This window comes from Elephantulus edwardii, unplaced genomic scaffold, assembly GCF_000299155.1.
Source record: "Elephantulus edwardii isolate Elephantulus edwardi_28Jun2011 unplaced genomic scaffold, EleEdw1.0 scaffold00036, whole genome shotgun sequence".
Taxonomy (NCBI): domain Eukaryota; kingdom Metazoa; phylum Chordata; class Mammalia; order Macroscelidea; family Macroscelididae; genus Elephantulus; species Elephantulus edwardii.
Window position 1 is genome coordinate 20,947,098 of NW_006399786.1, and position 19,637 is coordinate 20,966,734.

The following is a 19,637-nucleotide window of genomic DNA, read 5'->3' on the forward strand; positions in this document are numbered from 1 at the left end:
GGTGGGAGTGTAAAATGGTGCAACCACTGTGGAAAGCATTGTGGCGCTTTCTCAAAAAGTCGCAAATAAAGATACCATTTAACCCAGTTTATCACGGCTTTGTTTACAATAGCAAGGAGTTGGAAACAACCTAAATGCCCATCAACAAACGAATGGATTTTTTTTTATCCTCTCTGGTGATTTAGTTGTAAGGATTTGTGCTGCCAGTGCAAAGATACGTGGTTCGAATCCACTAGCAGCTCCATAGGAGAAGCATGAGAAATCTCCTCCCATGAGATTTATTGCCTCTGAAAATTCACCTGTGGGTCAGCTCAGTGGTACACAACAGCAATGTATAGTATTATGCCATCTCCTAAAAGGATATTAAGAAAGTTTTGAAATGAAAACTTGTATTCCTCCTTTCTTAATTTAGATTTGATTTCTTTTTATTTATTGCCTGATTTTCTGACTAGAAGTTATAGTAACTTATTTAATAGCAATGGTAAGATTGTATACATCCTAATTGTTCCTAATCTTAATGGATAAGCTCTTCTCTTTTTTTAAAATAAATATCCTTTATCAGATCAATTAATTTCCCTTCATTCAAAGGTTTAAGAGTGTTTATTATTAAAGTGTGTTGAATTTTGTCTAAAGCTTTCTCTGCGTTGAGATGAAAAATTATCTTACATTTTTCTCCTTATGTGATGTATTACACTGATTGGCAAAGTTGAACTACCTTTGCATTCTTGGCCAAATCCTCCTGGGTCATGATGTTTAATATATTTTTGAATTTCGTTTGCTAGTGTTTTATTGAGATTAGCCCATAAGTAGACATCTTACTCTAGTTTGCCACTAACTTTTGACTTTAGAAGGGACATATATCATAGTTTGCAATATCATAATTTCCCCTTGAGAGCTAGAGACCAGAATTCTGGAAACGTAGTCTGTCCTGACTATAAGATATTCTCTAAGCCCACGGGTGAGCTGGGAGGATAGGGCATATGCTCATGAAAAAGCAAAGCGTTCCTACCATTTTGAAGTCACATTTTTCTTTTTTTAAATTTTATTTGTGTGTGTGTACCATCAAATCGGATCTGACTGGCACAGGAGGAGATTGTCCCTCCTTCTCCAGCAGAGCATCTGGTGGATTTGAACCACACACCTCTGGGATTGCAGTACAGCTTCTTGCCACTAGGCAACCAGAGCTCACCATACATTTTTCTTGAGTAAGCATTTACTTAATTATTGTAATCCTCTGATTAGTTTCCAGAGTTCTTACAAAGTTAGTTCTACCAGTTTCTGCCTGTTTGTGTGTTTTGCGGTGGGTTTTTCTTTTTCCTTTTTTTTTACTTTCTAGAAGGAGGATGGGAGTGTGCAACTATTTAAGCCACCATCTTGTTCCTCCTTTGTGCTTTGTAAAACTTTAAATTTTAGTGAAAAAGTTTATTTTCTTCTTGTTCAACAGTGTAAGATGAATGGAATGCAAGCCTTTCCTCAAGGTCTTAATGAAAAGCAGCAACATCAATCTCCAGTTAAAAAAGGTAGTTTTAAATGTCATTATTGAATGTCTTAGCATTCTAAGCTAGTATTGCTTTACTACTTGGTAAAGTTAATACTGCTTTACTATTTTGCAGAAAAATTTATACAAGAAATTTTACTATATTCTTTTAGGCTAGTTTCTGTCTATACTAGTCAGGCAATTTGACTACTTAAAGGCAGAGACCAGAGTGACAAAGACTTCAAAAAGAGAAATTTTAGTTGGCACATGTTGAATAGGTATCTTGCCACTTCCCTATATTCATGTATTAATTCTAAAAGCTTTACTATGGAATTGAGATTTTCCATGTGTGGGATCATGCTCTCTGTGAAAACATAATTTTATTCCGCCTTTCTAATTGGTATCACCATTTATTTATTCATTCACTCACTCATTTATTCTAGGCTAATTGTTCTTAGTACTTCTAGAACAGTGTTGAATACAGTGGGTAGAGTTATTCCTGATTTAATGAGAAATTTCTCAGTCTTTCTCTTTTGTGTATGATGTTAGCTGTGAGTTTTCCCCATAAATACCCTTAATTATATTGAGGAACTTCCCTGCTGTTTCTAGCTTTAAAATTTTAAAAGATGCTGAATTTAGTCAAATGTTTTTCTTGGCTTTGATAATTGTGTGATTCTTTCCCTTTACCTAGTATTAAAGTATATAACTTTGATTTTCTGATGTCAAAATACCTTTGCATTCTTAGGTTAAATCCCAATAATTGTTAGGTACCATCTAACTACATACTGAGTTGAGTATGACTAATAGCGACCCTATGAACAAAGTATCTCTGAACTCTGTTTTATCCTGTACAATCCTCATACTTCCTGACACACAAGAGTCCATTTCAGCAGTCACAACATCAATTCACCTCGTCAAACGACATCTTCTCTTTCCCTGACCTTCCACCTTTCCTAGCATCATGTCTTTCTCCAGAGAATATCCCTTCCTAGCAACATGCCCAAAGTACGTGAGGCAAAGCCTCATCATTCTTGCCTCCGAAGAGCACTCTGGCTGCTCCCTCTCCAAAAAACACTTGTTGTTTTGGCTGTCCATGGGCTGTTCAGTACCTTTCTTCAACAATACAACTGAAAGGCATCAGTTCTTCTGTCACCATTATTCACTGTCCACTTCTCAAATGCATAGCAAGTGATCAGAAAGACTATGGCCTGAATCAGACATACCTTATTCCTCAAACTGACATCATTACTCCTTAATAATTTGGAGAGGCCCCTAGCTGCAGACTTCCCCAGTGCAATATGCCTCCTTATTTCCTGACTGCTGGTACTAAGGGTGTTAACTGTCAATTTAAGCAAGAGAAACTTGTTGACAGTTTCAATCTCTTCTCCATCCGTGATGCTGCCTATCAATCCAGTGATAAGAATCTTTGTTTTCTTGACATTGAGATACAATCCATGCTGAAGGCTGCATACCTTGACCTTCTGCAACAAGTGCTTCAAGTCCTCCTTACTTTCAGCAAGCAAGGTTGTCATCTGCATAATACAGGTTATTGATGTGTCTCCCTCCAATCCTGATGCCACGTTCTTTTTCTTAGAGTCTAGCTTCTCAAATATTTTGCTCAGCATACAGATTAAATAGGTATAAAGAGAGAATACAGCCCTGTCACACTCCCTTCTTAATTTTAAACCATGCAGTCTTCCCATGCTCTGTTTGCACAACAGCTTCCTGGTCCAGGTATCTGTTTCACATGAGCACACTTAAGTCCTCTGGGACTCCCATTCTTCTCAATGTCAGCCACAACTTGTTATGATCCACACATGATAATCCCAGTTATCATGGTGTGTAATCCTTTTAATAAGTTTTAGGATTTAGTTTACTAGTATTTTGTCGAGTATTTTCCTATCTATCCTTGCTGACCCAGTACCTTTTCAGCCTGATGCCTTTTTTCAAGGATTGGTTCTTTCTGATAACATGCCCAAAATGTATGAGATGAAAGCTTTGCCATCCTTGCCCTTCAGGAACATTTTGGTTGCACTTCCTCTGAGACAGATTTGTGTGTTCTTTTGGTAGTCCATGGTACAGGTAATACTCTTATCTAATACCATAATTCAAAGGCATTGATTTTTTTTTGGTCTTCTTTATTATTTAACCTTCTGATGCATAAGAAGCAATTGAACATTCCATGGCTTGGATCAGGTGCACCTTGGTCTTTAAACTGACATAATTGCTCTTTAGTATTGTAAAAAGGTCCTTGATTGCCTATTTTCTTGACTGTTACAACCATGGATGACGATTGTATATCCAAGTAATGAAATCCTTAATAACCTCAACCTTTATCTATCATGATTTTGCCTTTTGGTCCAGTGGTGAGGATTTTTGTTATAATGATAATAGAGGTACTCCACATTTAAGGCTGCAGTGTTTGATCTCCTTCAGGAAGTGGTTTGAAACTTACAGTAAAATATTCTTTTAGAGTAAAATATTCTTCTATAAATTTATGATAGAACCACCCAGGGAAACCATCTTGTCCAGGACTTCTAATTGTTGAGAAGATATTTGATTACTTATTCAATATCTTTACTTGTTATGTATCATTAGAGATTTATTACTACATCTTGAATCAATTTAGAGTATTTTTAAATTGGTTTGCATAAAATCATTCATATACATCAGTCATTCGTATGCTTTTTTTGTTTTTGTGAAAACAAAGATAACTGAGCAAGATATGTATAAATGTTCAAAAGAGGGAAGGAAAAAAAGGAAGAGGAAGGTGAGAGGAGGGGCAGAAAAAGAAGAAGGGAGAATACTAGGAGAGCAGAGGTTAGTGGGCGGGGTGAGTTGTAATAAGAAAGATGCAAAGGAGACTTGAAAAGATAGAATAGTAACAGGCATAGATCAATAATAATTATATAAAATACAATATATGAATGAGAGAGTTAGTGTTTTTTGTTTCAATAAATGTATCCCTTTCCTCAAGTTATGTAATATTTTCCTGTACAGCTGTTCATAACATTTCATTAAAATTATTTTTATTTTTGTTGTGCACCTACCATTATTTTTCAATTCTGGAATTTTCTCATTACCTCACAAAAGGAAGTTTATTATCATTCCCTCTTCCTTCTTCTAGACATCCATTGGTAAATATTGATGTGCTCTCTATAGATTTGCTGGCTTTGTACAATTCATATAGGTAGAATTATATAATATGTGACCTTTATATTTGGTTTCTTTCAGATAGCATACTATTTTGAAGTATATCTACTTTGTAATGTTTATCAATTGCTATTTCTCTTTTTTGAGAGAATTAATATTCCCATATACAACAGTTTATGCATTCATCAGTTGACAGTTGTTGTTGATAGGTGCCATTGAAGCAACTACAACTTAGGAGTGACCCAGTGAACCACAGATCTGAGTACCCTATTGTGTACCATCCTTACCATCCCTAATATATTTGAGTTAATTGCTCAAGTGACTGATCTATCTTGTTGAGGGTCTTCCTCTTTTTCATTGACCCTCCACTTTTCCAAGGCATGGTGTCCTTTTCCAAGTACTTGTCCCTTCTAGCAACATTCCAAAAATGTGAGACAGTTTCATCATCCTTGCTTTTGAGGAGCACTGTGGCTGCACTTTCTCCAAGATGTATTTGCTTGTTCTTTTGGCAGTTCTTTGACACCATGAATCAAAGGTACTGATTCTTCTCTGTCATCCTTATTTACTCATTGTTCAACTTTCAGATGCAGAGCAAGTAATCCAAAAGATCATGGCTTGGATCAGACACACCTTAGTCTGTAAACAGACATTACTGCTTCTCAGCATCTTGGAGAGTTCCTTCAATAGTAGGGTTTATGTCCACTCTTTGTCTTATGAATGGCTATGGTGAAACTTTACAGACATGTAGATTTTTTGAACTGATGTCATCGCTTTAGTTTTTATATGTATTATATCGCCATACGTCAAAAATCACACCAGTGTCAGAACTTTTGCTTTAAACTGTAACACCTTATAAAACTTAGAAAAGTTATCATTTCACTTGTTCTTCCTTTATTCCCAAAGATTAGTTTCAATTAGTATTCTCCTTCAGCCTGAAAAGTCATTAGTATTTCTTATAGAGAAAGGAATTTGACTACAAATTTTCTTACTTATCCTTCATAAAACTGGCTGAGCTTTGTTTCATTCCTAAGTGGTATTTTCACTGGGTATGAAATTCTGGATTGTCAGTTTTCCTTTTTAGTACTTTAAAGATGTTTGTTTGCCTTCTAGGTCAACATATGGTTTATTGTGGTGATAATTTATGTTGAGAAATGAGCAGATATTTGAATCATTTATCCCCTGGAAGTTAAAAGCCCTAATTTGGATCTTGTTTATTAATAACAAACGGTATCCATCATTCATCAGCATATAAGAAAAGTTAAAAAGGGGAAGGGAAGGAGGCAGGGCAGAGAGGAGGATATATACTAGGATAATAGAGTATGGTGAGCAGAGGAGGGGGGGTGAAGAATTAGGGGGAACCTGAAAAGAAGAGATAATATTAGGCATAGATCAATGGTGATTAATTTTATAGAGTGTAAATGTAAGAATATGTGAAGCACAGGGTACGTGAATGATGCAGAATATATACATATTTTTTGTATACAAACCAATGTAAAAGAAAAATAAAGTGAAAAAAGAAAATGTTTCTTGAATTTATATTTGATTAAGTGTTTAATAACAATATAAAACAAGTAGACTCATTATTGCTCTATTTTTATTAGATCTGAATTACACTCAATAGTTGTTAGTGTTTTTCTATTCTTATATAAAAATGCCAAGTGACTTTACGAGGCTTTAATAAAAAAGAAGCCATGCAGTACTTAGTTACTACAACAGTTGTCTGTATTCCAGTTTTCTAAAAGTATTCTTACACCCTTTCTTTTATATGAGCAATTCTCATCATCTTACTAAACAGTTATTTGTTATTGTTAAAACACATTCAGAAGAAATTGAGACAAAAGTAATCCTTGAAAATAGTCGGTTTTGTAATATTGTGATTGATGTTTAATTTCTACAGAAAGAATTAAATACAGCCGGGATTTCCTGTTGAAGCTCTCAAGTGTTTCCATCTGCAGAAAAAAACCAGACTTTCTGCCTGATCATCCTATTGTACTTAAAAAACCAGTAAGGAAAAGACCAATTTTATATTACTTTAATTTCATATATTTATCTCTAACATGCTTACTTGATTGTATGCTTACGATTTTTAACCTTTCTTCTTGTAAAATAAAATAAAAGTACATGAATCTAAATGTACACTATGACCAATTATTATGAAGTAATCACTTTTCTCCTCAGGAAATAGGTTAGCTGTGTTCCAGTTACACATACTTTTCTATCTGACAGATCATGAAAATAGATTTCTATGTTACTGTCTAAAACTCTATTGTTTGTTTTTTCAACTTAAGGACATGGGCTGTAGTGTGTCAGGAAGTGTGAGGATGGCACAGGTTGGGACAGGGTTCAGATCTGTAGTTCATAGGGTAGCTGTGTGTCAGACTCAGTTAGTGGCACCTAACAGCCAACAACAACATTAAAGGATGGGATCTGTTCCTTAATCTATAAAGACAAACTTTAATGCAACATAAAATATAATAACTTCTTCATTTTTCAGACTTTCCATCTTTACTAACATTTTATTTTATAATTAAAATCTTAACATACACAATGTTTGAACAATACTGGTATTTTGCATTTGCTTTTGTTTTATGCATTAATAACAACAGGTTTGAAATATAATTAAAATGAATTACACATACTTTATTAGACACTGAACAAATATTCTGCTATTTGGAAAATTCCAATTATTTTTTCTAACGGTAACATGCATTTCAATAAGTAAACACTTAAATTCACAGTATTTTGTTTGAAAACTAATTTAGTAAAACTTATAATCACTGTAATCACTTTCTTTTCTGTGTTGCAGGAAAACAACCAGAGTTTTAATTAGCATTTTAAGAACAGATGAATTTGAAGATAAAGAATTATTTGTTTTATATTTTGGACACCTACAAATGAAGTGGATCTAGTAACAATAACTGCATTGGATTGACTATTCAATTTATTTTTCATTTCAATAGTTGGCTTATTTGGGTTTTCCTAAAATGACAAAATATTTTAAACTATAAAGAATTTTCTAATCCGTTTCAGCCTTGAAGGCAGTTAACTGCATAAATTGGGAATGACACCAGAAAGTAGAAATTTGGTTAGTGAAGTGGGAATACTGTGTAATCTGCATGCTACTTGCAATTTTTCTTTTTCACTACTTGTAATAATGGAATAGAAATGCAAGCTGTAAAGATTCTCAAATATAAAGTCTTTGCTATGATGTATATATGGTATATAATTTTTTGTTGCTTTTAATGTTGCCTTTGTTCTATTTTTCACAGATTTCATGCCCACACTTGAAACAATGTATATCTCTCAGAGGCTTAGACTGACAAGATGTTCAATGCATAGTTATTTTGAGTGGAGAAAAAGAATTTTCAATAACATTTTGGACCAGATGTATTATGGAAGTGTAGGGTTTTACATTAACATTGCCTCATAATTACTACAGAGATTGTTAATTTGGAAACAGTAGTAAATGAAACTGGTTGAAAAATTTGTTACTAATCAGACTGTATGAATAGAATAAATTGGGCAATTGCAAAGATGGAACTGACACTTGCAAACAGTTCAAGTACATTAAATATAAATTCTGTAATTTCATATTTCAGGAACATTAATGGATGAATATTTTGGTTTAAACTTTTAATTCTGAAATTTTATAGATTGAAATCTGCCATTTGTCATTCTGGGTGTTACCTTTTTTTTTTTAATATAAATTTTCTTCCAGTACACACAGAAGTCCAGTTACTGAGGTAAGTGTAAACACTCTGACTCCTGTCTTCACAGATCCCCAGTCTTTTGGTGAGGAGTTGGAGGCCATTGTTTGGTGGAATGTTTTAGTCACAGAATCCTCAACCTCTGAAACTAGTGCTTTTTCTTCCCTGGATTTTGAGCTTGTCAGCAGAGTCAAGCAGTCCAGGTGGTTTTTTCATGTTGGTGTTTTATTACCTCATTGTATTAGTTGTACCAAAACAAAATGGATTCTTTTCTAAATAGAAAAATAATTCCCCCAACTTGATTAACCACAAGTTTATTAGTTAATTTAAAATGAAATATTTGTACATAGAGCCTAGTATTTTCATTTGCTTTTTGCACTATTTTCTTTTATATGATAATGGGTCCAAATGTACACTTGAGTATGAATACATACACACATTCAAAATACTCTCTTGCAAGTTTATATGTGAAAATATGTTTATAATTTGGATAAGTACTTGGGTGTTTATTGGTTTATATTATTTTTAAAATACAACCAAACTTAATTCCAATTTGAAAATTAGAAAGCCCAGCCACTTGATCACCATTTTTATTAAAGAAAGATCCTTTAGTCATGCTCCCAGGCTACTTTGGAAATTGCTTGGTACTCAAAATATGTGATAGGGTCTCTGAATTTGATACGGAAATGGAATGGCCAGAACAATGTTTTGATTTGTATATGCTTATTGGAAGCATGTATAACCACTGTTTTAAAGAAGAGGTTCTATGTGAAAAGTTTCCTAGGCTTCAAAGTAAGGTAATCCTTTCTTACTGTATTTAATCAAAGATTGAGACTGCAACGACTTTATTATCTACTTGCCTTTGTACATATGTATAGCCTGTTTGAATAATCATTGTACATCTTCATTACTGTTCTTTGCTTGTATGTAAATTAAACAGTTTCACCAGATTTTGTTTCACAGTGTTTGTCATTTCTGGACTATAACAAAACCTCCAAACCCACTGCTATCAAATTGGTTCAAATCCATAGTGACTCGATAAGACAGAGTAGAACTGTCGGCCTCTGAGTTTTCAAGGCTGAACCTTTGTAGAATGAGTCTGCCACATCTATCCACAGCGTGAAGCTGCTGGTGGGTTCTCTCAGCCTTTTGGTTAGTAACTAAGAATTTAACCACGGTGCCACCATGGTTCCTTTTTTAACTAGGTCCAAAAGATTACCATGTCCAGTAGGAAAAAAACCTCCAAAAAGATAAAAAAAAAACCAACCTAAATTTTAATTGGGTGAGATGAAGACTAATACAGTGTTGTTGTGCATTGCTGAGTTGGAACAAACTTGTATCTCCAGTGGGTTTTTAGAGGCAGTAAATTGCATTGGAGAAGATTGCCCACCTTTCTCCCATGCAGTGGATTGAAACCATGAACCTTTCGGTTGACAGTATAACTTTTTACCACTAAGCCACCAGAGTCCCCTGCATATATTGTTGTTGATTGACACTGAGTCAAGCACGACTCACAGTGACCCTGTGAACAAAAGGCCTTTCTATAACTATCATCATTTCTCCAAGTTCATAGTTTTCAGAGGCATGTGGATGCCACTCCTGCTTCCAAGCATATATGGTAAAAGTTAATATTACACAATTTAGTTTGAGAAACTTAATTTAGCAAATATTTTATAATTAAAAAATAGTTCAATATTCTGAGTTGTTGAATAGTGAAAAGAGGTGGGAAATGACAGTTTTTACCTAGAAAAGCTTCAGGCTGAAAGGAATTTGGACTAGAGAGTAACTGGTGCTAAATTCCTTTATGATATTTTTGTTAGAAGGATTTATAACAAAAAAATGATTTTATTAGTTAATATAAGAAGATTTTTAGCAGAGAGCTAGCCACGAACTGCTGTCATATCCACCAACTGCTTTGTGGTAGAAAGATGGATGGACAGTCTCCTACGATGTGATTTAGTTTCTAAAAATCCACTGGATGGTCAGCTCTGGATTGGATCCAACTTGATGGCACATTGCAACAATAACATATATACTTTTAGTTCTACAATCATTCAAGTGTTGAAATTGGAAAATAGTGCCTTGTGTCCACACTTTCTCAGACTGACTTTTTAAAAGATTTTTATTATCCTTCCATTTTTATTTAGGTTAAAACTTTGTTCTTAATGTATTTTTTTATATCTTTATTTAAAGGAAAATGTCATTTTTTCGTGAAAAATCAATATCACATATCAAAACTATATACCATAAATTGTGATCTAGATTCTTTCAAAGTAAAACTTTTCTGTTAATAAATATTAACTTATGTGCAGGTAATTATGATGCCAATAAATGATATAATAGTGTTGCATTACTAAATGTTGCCCAGAATTACCACAAAATTGTTCACTTACTATGAAAAACTAGTTTATGACCAACAATTCTTTATAGTCAAGATTTTTTTATGCTTTATCTTTTTAAGTGATAAAAAGTGAATACTCAGAGGATTATAAATGGAGAATGGACTAGGCATTAGTGATGAATAATAAAGTTCACCCACGGAAAATCAACTACATTAAAATCACAAAGCACCTACTTAACCTTTTATAATAGGTGACAGTCTGCAAAATCTGCCTACGCATTATTTTCTCCAAAGTTGTCAGTTTAAATATTTATGCTCCATATTAAAAATTTCTTTGCACAATCTTCTTTTGCCTATAATTTTTTTCACATATTAGGATTTTGCTGTTAAAGGGTTATAGAAAGCAAAACATTTAGCATCAAATACCATGAATATAATAGTGAACACTGGAAATTTAGCTAAAATTCACATGAATAAAAAAGTGAAACAGTACATTTTACAAGAATGCACGTCTTAGAATATATCTATTTAACAAAAGTATACAGTCAGTTTACCACAGAAGATTTTGTAATACACATTTGAAATAATTATTCTACACTGGAACCACAAAGAAAATACATAGGACTATCTAATTGTTCAGGATCCACCAAGAAGCTGAAAAGAGAGAAAAAAAAAATAAATAGTGGAACTAATGGTAATCTACAAGTTTATGCCAAGTTTTGGGATTTCCCTCCACCTATCCCCAAATACCATTCTCCTTTTATTTTTTGACACAGAAATCCAGGGGCAAGGAAGCATACATACCATTCTTAAAAATGACCACTTCTTCTCATTTCTTGGATTGCAAAATTACTTACTTTTCTGAACCCTATTGCCTATTTGAACCCAGATTGAATCAATCTTATGTGATTGTTTCAAGTCCCATTTCTTTTGACATTTGCTTGTACTCTAAAATGGTTTTATTTGAATAGAACTTATTTTGGCAATAGGGTTACAAATGCAGCGTAAATAAGGTCATATTGTAGTATTTAATATCAGGAGGTGCTTTTGAAGTATATAATAGTACATGTAAAGATATTTTTAAATAGGTCTACATTGTAAAACTAGAACTATGTTTCTTAATGAGTATAAATGTTCCAATAAGTGTATTGCAAAGATTGATAGCAATACTAGGAAAAGTAAAAACCAGAAAAGATTAAAATTTGTTTTTAAAGCCTTTTCATGACTATAATTTGCTGTCCACAGGATCTTTATTCCTTATGCATTGATTTACCTCAGTAATACAGGCCTTGCTCTTACTGCCAGGCAAAATACCGTTTCACAGACTTTATATACCCTTTTTATCTTGGAATTATTATGGCCCTGTTGTGGTGGTGGTGTATTGTTGAGTCAGAACTGACCTAAAGTTGACCTTCCAGTGGGTTTTTCAGAGGTAGTGAATTGGACAGGAGGAGATTGCCTATCTTGCATGGATTTGAACTGTGCTCTTTTAGGCTGGCAGTACAACCCCTTAGAACTAGGCTACCAGAGCTCACTTTTTATGGATCTACGTTACTATATTCCAGTATGCCTCATTTGAATGATCATTATATTTGAGAATTTCTAGAAATATAGTTTGTATTTTTCTATCTAATACAGTCTACTAGAAATTAATTTGTGAACTAGAAATGCAAACCTATGAAACCTATGTCTAAATGCAGTAGTCCTCATTTCATATTTTTTTATTTTAGGTTCAAGTTGTTGTTGTTGATTGCCTTTGAGTCGAGCATGACTCCTAGTGATGCTATGAACAAAAGGCCTGAAGCCCCTCTACAACTGTTGACATTTATCAAAGTTCATATTCCAGAGGCATGTTATTTAGGATGTGGATTCCAATACTGCTTCCTGTCATAGTACATTATTATTATGTGCCTTTGAGTCACCTGCAATGTATAGCGACACTATGTACAGAGTGCTGAACCATTCCTTGTCCTGAGCCAGTCTCACTAAAAACCCCATTGTCCCAGTCACTGTATCAATCCATCTCATCTGGGGTCTTCCTTTCTTGCGCTGTCCGTCCACCCTTCCAAGCATGATGTCCTTCTTCAAGGACCGATCTCTCCTGGCCGTGTGCCCAAAGTAAGGTCCAAGTAGGACTATCTAGTAAGATTTTAATTGTTTTTATTTCTAACCTTCATGAACATATAACCTGTAAAATGCTCAAAAATGGTTATTAAGAATCTGACTAGAAATCCTTAAAAATATTGTTAAAAAATATGGTTAAAAAAAGGTATAATATGGTCCATAAAACCATAAATAAAATTTATCTATGCTAACTCTGTTTTGTTAAGATGTGTACACAGTTGAAGCTAAGACTTTAAAATGGTGGGATGAGATGCCACAATCCAAAACCACAGAGACCATGAAGACAGAACAGGCCTTCTCTAAGAGGTTTCTAAAAGTGGAATCTTATGGAAGAAGAGAGTCACATCTTTCTCCCTTGAGGAAGCGAACTGGTTTGAACTACCAACCTTTCAGTTTGTAGCTGAGTTCTTTTACCATTGTGTTACCAGAGTTTCTTTGGATGACTTAATGGATATTAAAATTTGCTTGAAGATTTAAAAATTGTGTTACAAACACAGCTTTTCCCTTTTATTCTATCTAATTCTGGTAGTCATTATTTAAATTATATATGGTATGAAATTTATTTTCACCCCAAAATGATAGCATGTAAATCCATGAAATTGTGTTCAGGCCTTGTTACTCACCCACCAAAACACAAGAAACGAAACTTGTTACTGTCCAACTGATTCGTCTGACTCATGGCCTATATATAAAAACAGAACCTACCTCATAGGGTATCTGAGGCTTTAAATCTTAACAGAAGCAGACTGCTACCTCTCTTGGGTTTGACCACTAACCTTTTGATTTGAACACAAGTGTAGTAACCACTGTACAACTAGGCCTAGGGAATGAAAATTGATACAGTTCTAGAGTCTTTCAATTTTTATCTTAATGTAGAAAATACTCTTAAGACAGGAAGATTAAACAGTGTATGAATCAGTGACACTAATAGTGCATAGAAAGTTAATCCAAAGTAGTAACCCAAAATTTTCCTGCTAATTGCTTTTATTTTTTTATTTACTTATCCCTCTAATAACTCATTAGCTTTCTGTATTCTAGTTTAAGTATTTTCTGACCTACCAAGATAAGCTTCCTCCTATATTTTGAATTAATTTTAGCAGTTGGGAAAAGTTGATATGATGGTAGACACAGAAATAAACAATTATCAACTTCTAGAAATTTCCATAAGAAACCAGTGTATTATGATTATTTCAGTTTCCATATTTATTCCTTTATTTAGAAAATACTTGGATTTTTGTACCATACACTGCATTTGAGTACAAAAATGGAAATAAATTCAATACTGGATCATACTTTTTGTATTATTATATGTATAAAAGCTGAAGCAGCTACATTTATGAAAAGTACATGTATTATAGGCCTTTCCACTACAATGTTCTATTCAAGCTGAATATAGTTTCTGATAGAAAACTTTTGTGTAAATGTAAGGCAATCACTGAAGCTTACTTTTTAATAACCATGCTGCCACATTCTCATCTGTATCTTAAACTAATGGTGCATCATGTTTTAAACATTCTGAATAGAACTGTTAATCAAAAGAAATTGCAACTATATTTGTGACTATCCTGATTATTAAAAAGAATATGTACAGATAAGGAAATTCTATGAAATTTCCAAATATAGGCCAAATAAAGCTGTTCTACATGACCTATAATAAATACACAGCTGGAGCTCTCAATCTGACAACTGTAAAAACACTCATCTCATTTTACTCTAAGGTATTCATAAATGATCCTCTCCTATTGCCTCACAACTTCAGAATTTACTTTTTTTTTAAGAAAACCCACCCACCAGCTTTCATTGGTTCTCTAGTTCATCATTTCTGAACTTTTAAAAGTCCTCCAATTCTGTTAAACTGTTGTTTATTCTTTCCACCCATAAAAATATTTTATTAATGACTTATAATAAACCGAACAATTCTAATTTCCAGTGTATTCAGTACCCTAAATGGCAATATGGTACAATATTTGCAAAATCTTTTAAATAATCATGATTTGCCTTATACTAAAGACTTGCCTATTAAAATTTCTAGATGGCCAGTAGATAACTAATTTTAGATTTAATAGAACCATGAATACATTTTTTTTACTGAAGAATAAAGGCTATAACAAAAAAAAAATAGTCTCTTACATATCCCTACCCCCAAATGTCAAGATACTGACTGGAAAATACTAAAGAGACCACTACTTATAAAATGTAGGGGGTGGGGAGATCATAATACCTTTTTAACAGGGAAAAATATATAAAACCACACAATATATAGAAATTTTATATTCAAACCGATAAAACCACACAGTAGCATGTGAACCCAGGATAATTACCAGGGACGAGCATAGTGGATGTGAGTTCTGGAGTTTCCAAGAAATCCACGTTGCTTCTTTGGAATGTCTTGCTGTAATTTGTCTGAAGATGGCTGTATAAGTAATTACAAGTTAAGGCTGTGCATTTGCATTTACAGTCTTCCAACAGCATGCAGCAGTGATCAGATTCAATCAAGAGGGAATGTTTTGAATGATTTGGATGAAGCACCTTCAGAGATTGAGAGGCTCGTTTAACAGGTATTAAAGATACTGAAAAAGGCATCTTTATGAAATAAAACAATAGAAGGTAAGTTTTTACTGCAACAAAAAATTTAAACAATACTGTTTGGGCTCAAGTTAATTTAAGAAATAAAGAGATCTAAGAAAAGTACTTAAATTACCTACTTCTCTAGATTATTAGAAGAAATAAAAAGCATTTATCTTTTTATTCATTGCTCTTGAATAGATACTTAAAGCTGACCTACTAGCAAGTTTTCAGATGCTACAAATAGGAGATTACCCATCTTTTTCTTGTGGAGAACCTGGTGGATTTGAACTGCTATCCTTTAGGTTGCCAGCACAATTCCTAACCCACAAAGCCATCAGCTTTCTGAAGTAGTGTTGATATGGAAAAACTAACATCAGTAATAACATCATTGCATTTCCTTTCTGTGCTTAAAATTCTGCAGGTCTCAATGTGCCTTAATTTAAAAAGTACCTTCAAAAAAGTCACAAAAAATTTAGGTGAAATAGGTATTACCTGAATTTCCAGACATTTAATTACATCCAATACCATATTTAAGACACACACACACACACTCTCACACACTCTTTCTCTCCTAAATATGGACTCACTGAAGAGCTCTTTGTGTGCCATTTAAAAACAACTAGGACTATTTTCTACAATCTTGAGATAGCAAAAAATGTCTTTATCCCATTCTAATATTTTTTTATAAGTAATGATTTTCATTTCAGAAAAATGGATTACAGCGCCTAAATTCTACCTTTATTTTCAATGTCTAAAGATACTTAGCAAAGTTGGTAGGCCTTGATGATCTTAACTAGTTTGTCTAGATATCTTTGTAAAATAGGAATGACACCTTATTTATGGGAATTTGATAGGTGAAGACCTTGTCTGGTCCATTACCTTCGACAGAATTGGCCTTTAGCTAAACTATACCTAAAAGCATGAGTAAAATGGTAAAGACTTGAAGTTAGATCCTGAGAAAAAAGTATTTATGCTTCAAGAGGAAAAACTATGAAAGAAATTTCAAAATATGTGGGATTCAGGATAATGAGTAAATGAGGCAGGTTTTAGAGAATGGAGTTTTTCCTACAAATCCAAAATTTACATTTGGTAGATTGTTACTTACGTGGCTTCACAAAAATTCATCCCTGCTGAAACTTACCTATTCCATACACTACTATTCTCCCAGAACTCATAAATCATGTAGCGAGATTCATTTGACAGCTTCTGAATAGAAATACTGGAATGGAAAAGAAAAGGTATAATTAGCCAGAGGAAACAGAAAGTCAAGAAGCACACTAGTTTTCATTGTCATTTCTATGTAGCAGGAAAGTCTTATCCATTGGTATGTTGTTATGTGCCGTAGTGTCACCTGCGGCTCACAGCAACCCCATGTACGATAGCTCTGAAGCCTGCCTAGTCCTGAGCCAGTCTCACTGACTCTGACACGCCTACCCTTATTGCCCCAGTTACTGTATCAATTCTCATCTGGGGTCTTCTCCTGTGCTGTCTCTCCACTCTTCTAAGCATGTCCTTCTCTGAGGATGTCTCCCCCTGGCCACATGCCCAAAGTGTGTGAGATGGAACTTTAAAATCCTAGCCTCCAGATAAAGGTAAATAATCCATTTGATAAATGGGCACAGGATATGAACAGACACTTCACCAAAGAAGACATTCAGATGGCTAACAAGCACATGAAGAAATGTTCAAAATCCCTAGCTCTAAGAGAGATGCAAATCAAGACAACTATGAGATATTATCTCACCCCAGTAAGAAGGGCAAAATTTAACAGAACAGCAAGCAACAAATGCTGGCAAGGTTGTGGAGAGACTGGAACTCTTAATCACTGTTGTTGGAAGTATAAAATGGTCCAACCACTATGGAAAGTGGTGTGGCGCTTTCTCAAAAAGTGCAAATTAGAGATACCATTTGACCCAGCAATTCCATTACTGGGAATAGACCCTAAAGAGACCATAACTGCCATCCAAGCAGATAACAAGCACACCTATGTTTATTGCAGCTTTGTTCACAATAGCAAGGAGTTGGAAGCAACCTAAGTGCCCATCAACAAATGAATGGTTAGAGAAGCTGTCTGTGGTATATTCACACAATGGAATACTATGCTGCATTGAAAAACAAGGAACTCATGCAATATTATTCAAAATGGGTGACCCTGGAGGACATTATGCTGAGTGAAATATCTCAACCACAAAATGATAAATACCATATGCTGCCACTCTTGTAGAATGAGGCTGACATCAGGGTGGGGTTAAGACTGAGAAAAACTGGATAAATTATGTGTACTGCATTGAGGCCTAATGAGGGAGAGAACAGTTTAAAAGTAATATATTTTAGGGCTTATGATTATCATAAGAGTTCGGAATGAGGGTTACAGAGTGGAGTATACTTGGTGTTAGGGTCGGGGGTGTTGGGGGATTGTATACCAATGAAGGAGTTTTGATTTTAAAGAATAGCGAACTGGGAGTGGGGGTGGGGTGGGCAGGGAGAAAAGTGCAACAATGAATGAATGGAAATCCAAAATCTCTGTAAATGTTCATGGAAATGTAAAAAAAAAAAAAATACTACTACAGAGAAGGCAAAAAATAAAATCTGAAACTAAAAAAAAAAAAAAGTAGTGCGCAAATGAGAAACGAGGAGAAACAGCTGCAGACAGCCACTAATAAATGGAGATGTGGAATGTATGAGGTATGAATATAGGAAAACTGGAGGTTTTAAGACAATGAAATGGAATGTAGCAATGAGGAAGCCTTAAAAGGTTTCCAAAAAAATAAAAGGTTTCCCCCTCTTAATATTAAAACTTAATATTAAAACAACAACAACAATATTAAAATAGGATGGTTTTTCATTCTCAGAAGATAATGTGGTTATTATTTTTTTCAATCTTCATTCTCTTTGTTCTTGGGTATCAACAATTAGATTCCAACTCATAGCAACCCCAGATGACAGGACAGAAAGGCCCTCAGAGGGTTTTCTTTGCCAAAGTGGATAACCAGGCCTTTTCACCCAGAGCTGCTGAGAGAGCTTGAGCTGCCATTTTTGTTAACAGCTGAGTTACCTAAGCTTTGTGCCACGTTGCTCTTTGATGTTTAATGCTTTAAAGCAGTGAGAGAAGCATGGTTCAAGCTCTTCAGATGGCAGTAGAAGGAATGGTATAGAAGGCAGATACACAAAATACGAAGGCGAACAGTAAATGAGTTAAACAACTCAGATGACAGAGTGAAAGTTGATTCTAAGACACTTCTGGGGTGGTCACTATTGGTCAAGGTGTTGGATTTATGTTCCAATAGGCTAAACCCTGAGCGGGTCCCAACCCATTCTTTGTAGATTAACTTTTCTTCTCCAGATTCCTTCCCAGACTAAGGTTGAGACAAAAGGCGACAGACAGAAGTATCAATTGGTAAACTCTAGGCAGAGTGGGTGTCTAAAATAAAGATGTCTTAGAAATACTAATCTCATAAATCTTGCTTGTTCAGCATAATATTTCACAATAGTCAAATTATAGAGCAACATGTGAGGCTAGAATCACAAACATTGAGGAAACAGGTAACAGTATACTAGGAAAACACCAAAATTAATACACATATGTGTATGTGAGAGATGTGTACATGCATGTATATATATGGATGTATACATGTCTATATATGAATGTATGTTGTTCTTATGTGCCATTGAGTCGCTTGTGACTCATAGCAACCCTATGTACAAGAGCTCTAAATGCTGTTCTATCCTGTGCCAACCTAGCCATCTCAAACACACTTTTTCCCACCACTCCAGTCACAGAATCAATCCATCTCATCGAAGGTCTTCCTCTCCTTCGCCACCCCTCCACTCTGCCAAACATGATATCCCTCTCCAAGGACCAGTTCCTCCTTGCAACATGCCCAAAGTATGTCAGATGAAGCTGCAGAATCCTTGACTCCAAGGAGCATTCTGGCTTCACCTTCTCCAGGATAAACCTGTTTGTTCTCCTAGCAGTCCATGGTATATTCAACACTCATCTCCAGCACCACAGCTCAAAGGCATCAGTTCTCTTTCTATCAACCCTAGTCACTGTTCAACTCTGATGTATAGCATGTAACTGCGAAGAATATAGCCTGGATCAGGCGCACCTTAGTCTCCAGTCTGATGTCATTGCTCTTCAGTACTCTTGAGAGGTCCCTCACAGCTGACTTTCCCAATGCAATTCTTCTCTTGATTTCCTGGCTGCTGTTACCAAGAGTGTTGATTGTGGAGCCAAGCAAACTAAAAGTGTTAACTATAACAATCT

General features: G+C 34.6%; 2 protein-coding genes across 2 annotated transcripts in view; one reads left to right on the top strand and one right to left on the bottom strand.

Annotated features, from left to right (window-relative positions):
* LOC102856823 (chromosome unknown open reading frame, human C8orf88) overlaps nt 1-7,460 on the top strand; it is a 19,862-nt gene extending 12,402 nt beyond the window's left edge. Inside the window, exons 3-5 of the mRNA XM_006884629.1 lie at nt 1,445-1,520; nt 6,528-6,634; nt 7,437-7,460. Coding sequence (XP_006884691.1) covers nt 1,445-1,520; nt 6,528-6,634; nt 7,437-7,460 — 207 coding nt within the window. The remainder of the gene's footprint in view (nt 1-1,444; nt 1,521-6,527; nt 6,635-7,436) is intronic.
* Nucleotides 7,461-11,306: 3,846 nt separating this feature from the next.
* Nucleotides 11,307-19,637, bottom strand: part of NECAB1 (N-terminal EF-hand calcium binding protein 1) — a 225,192-nt gene continuing 216,861 nt past the window's right edge. Inside the window, exons 11-13 of the mRNA XM_006884598.1 lie at nt 16,512-16,589; nt 15,124-15,215; nt 11,307-11,332 (exon numbers count right to left, since the gene is read on the bottom strand). Coding sequence (XP_006884660.1) covers nt 11,307-11,332; nt 15,124-15,215; nt 16,512-16,589 — 196 coding nt within the window. The remainder of the gene's footprint in view (nt 11,333-15,123; nt 15,216-16,511; nt 16,590-19,637) is intronic.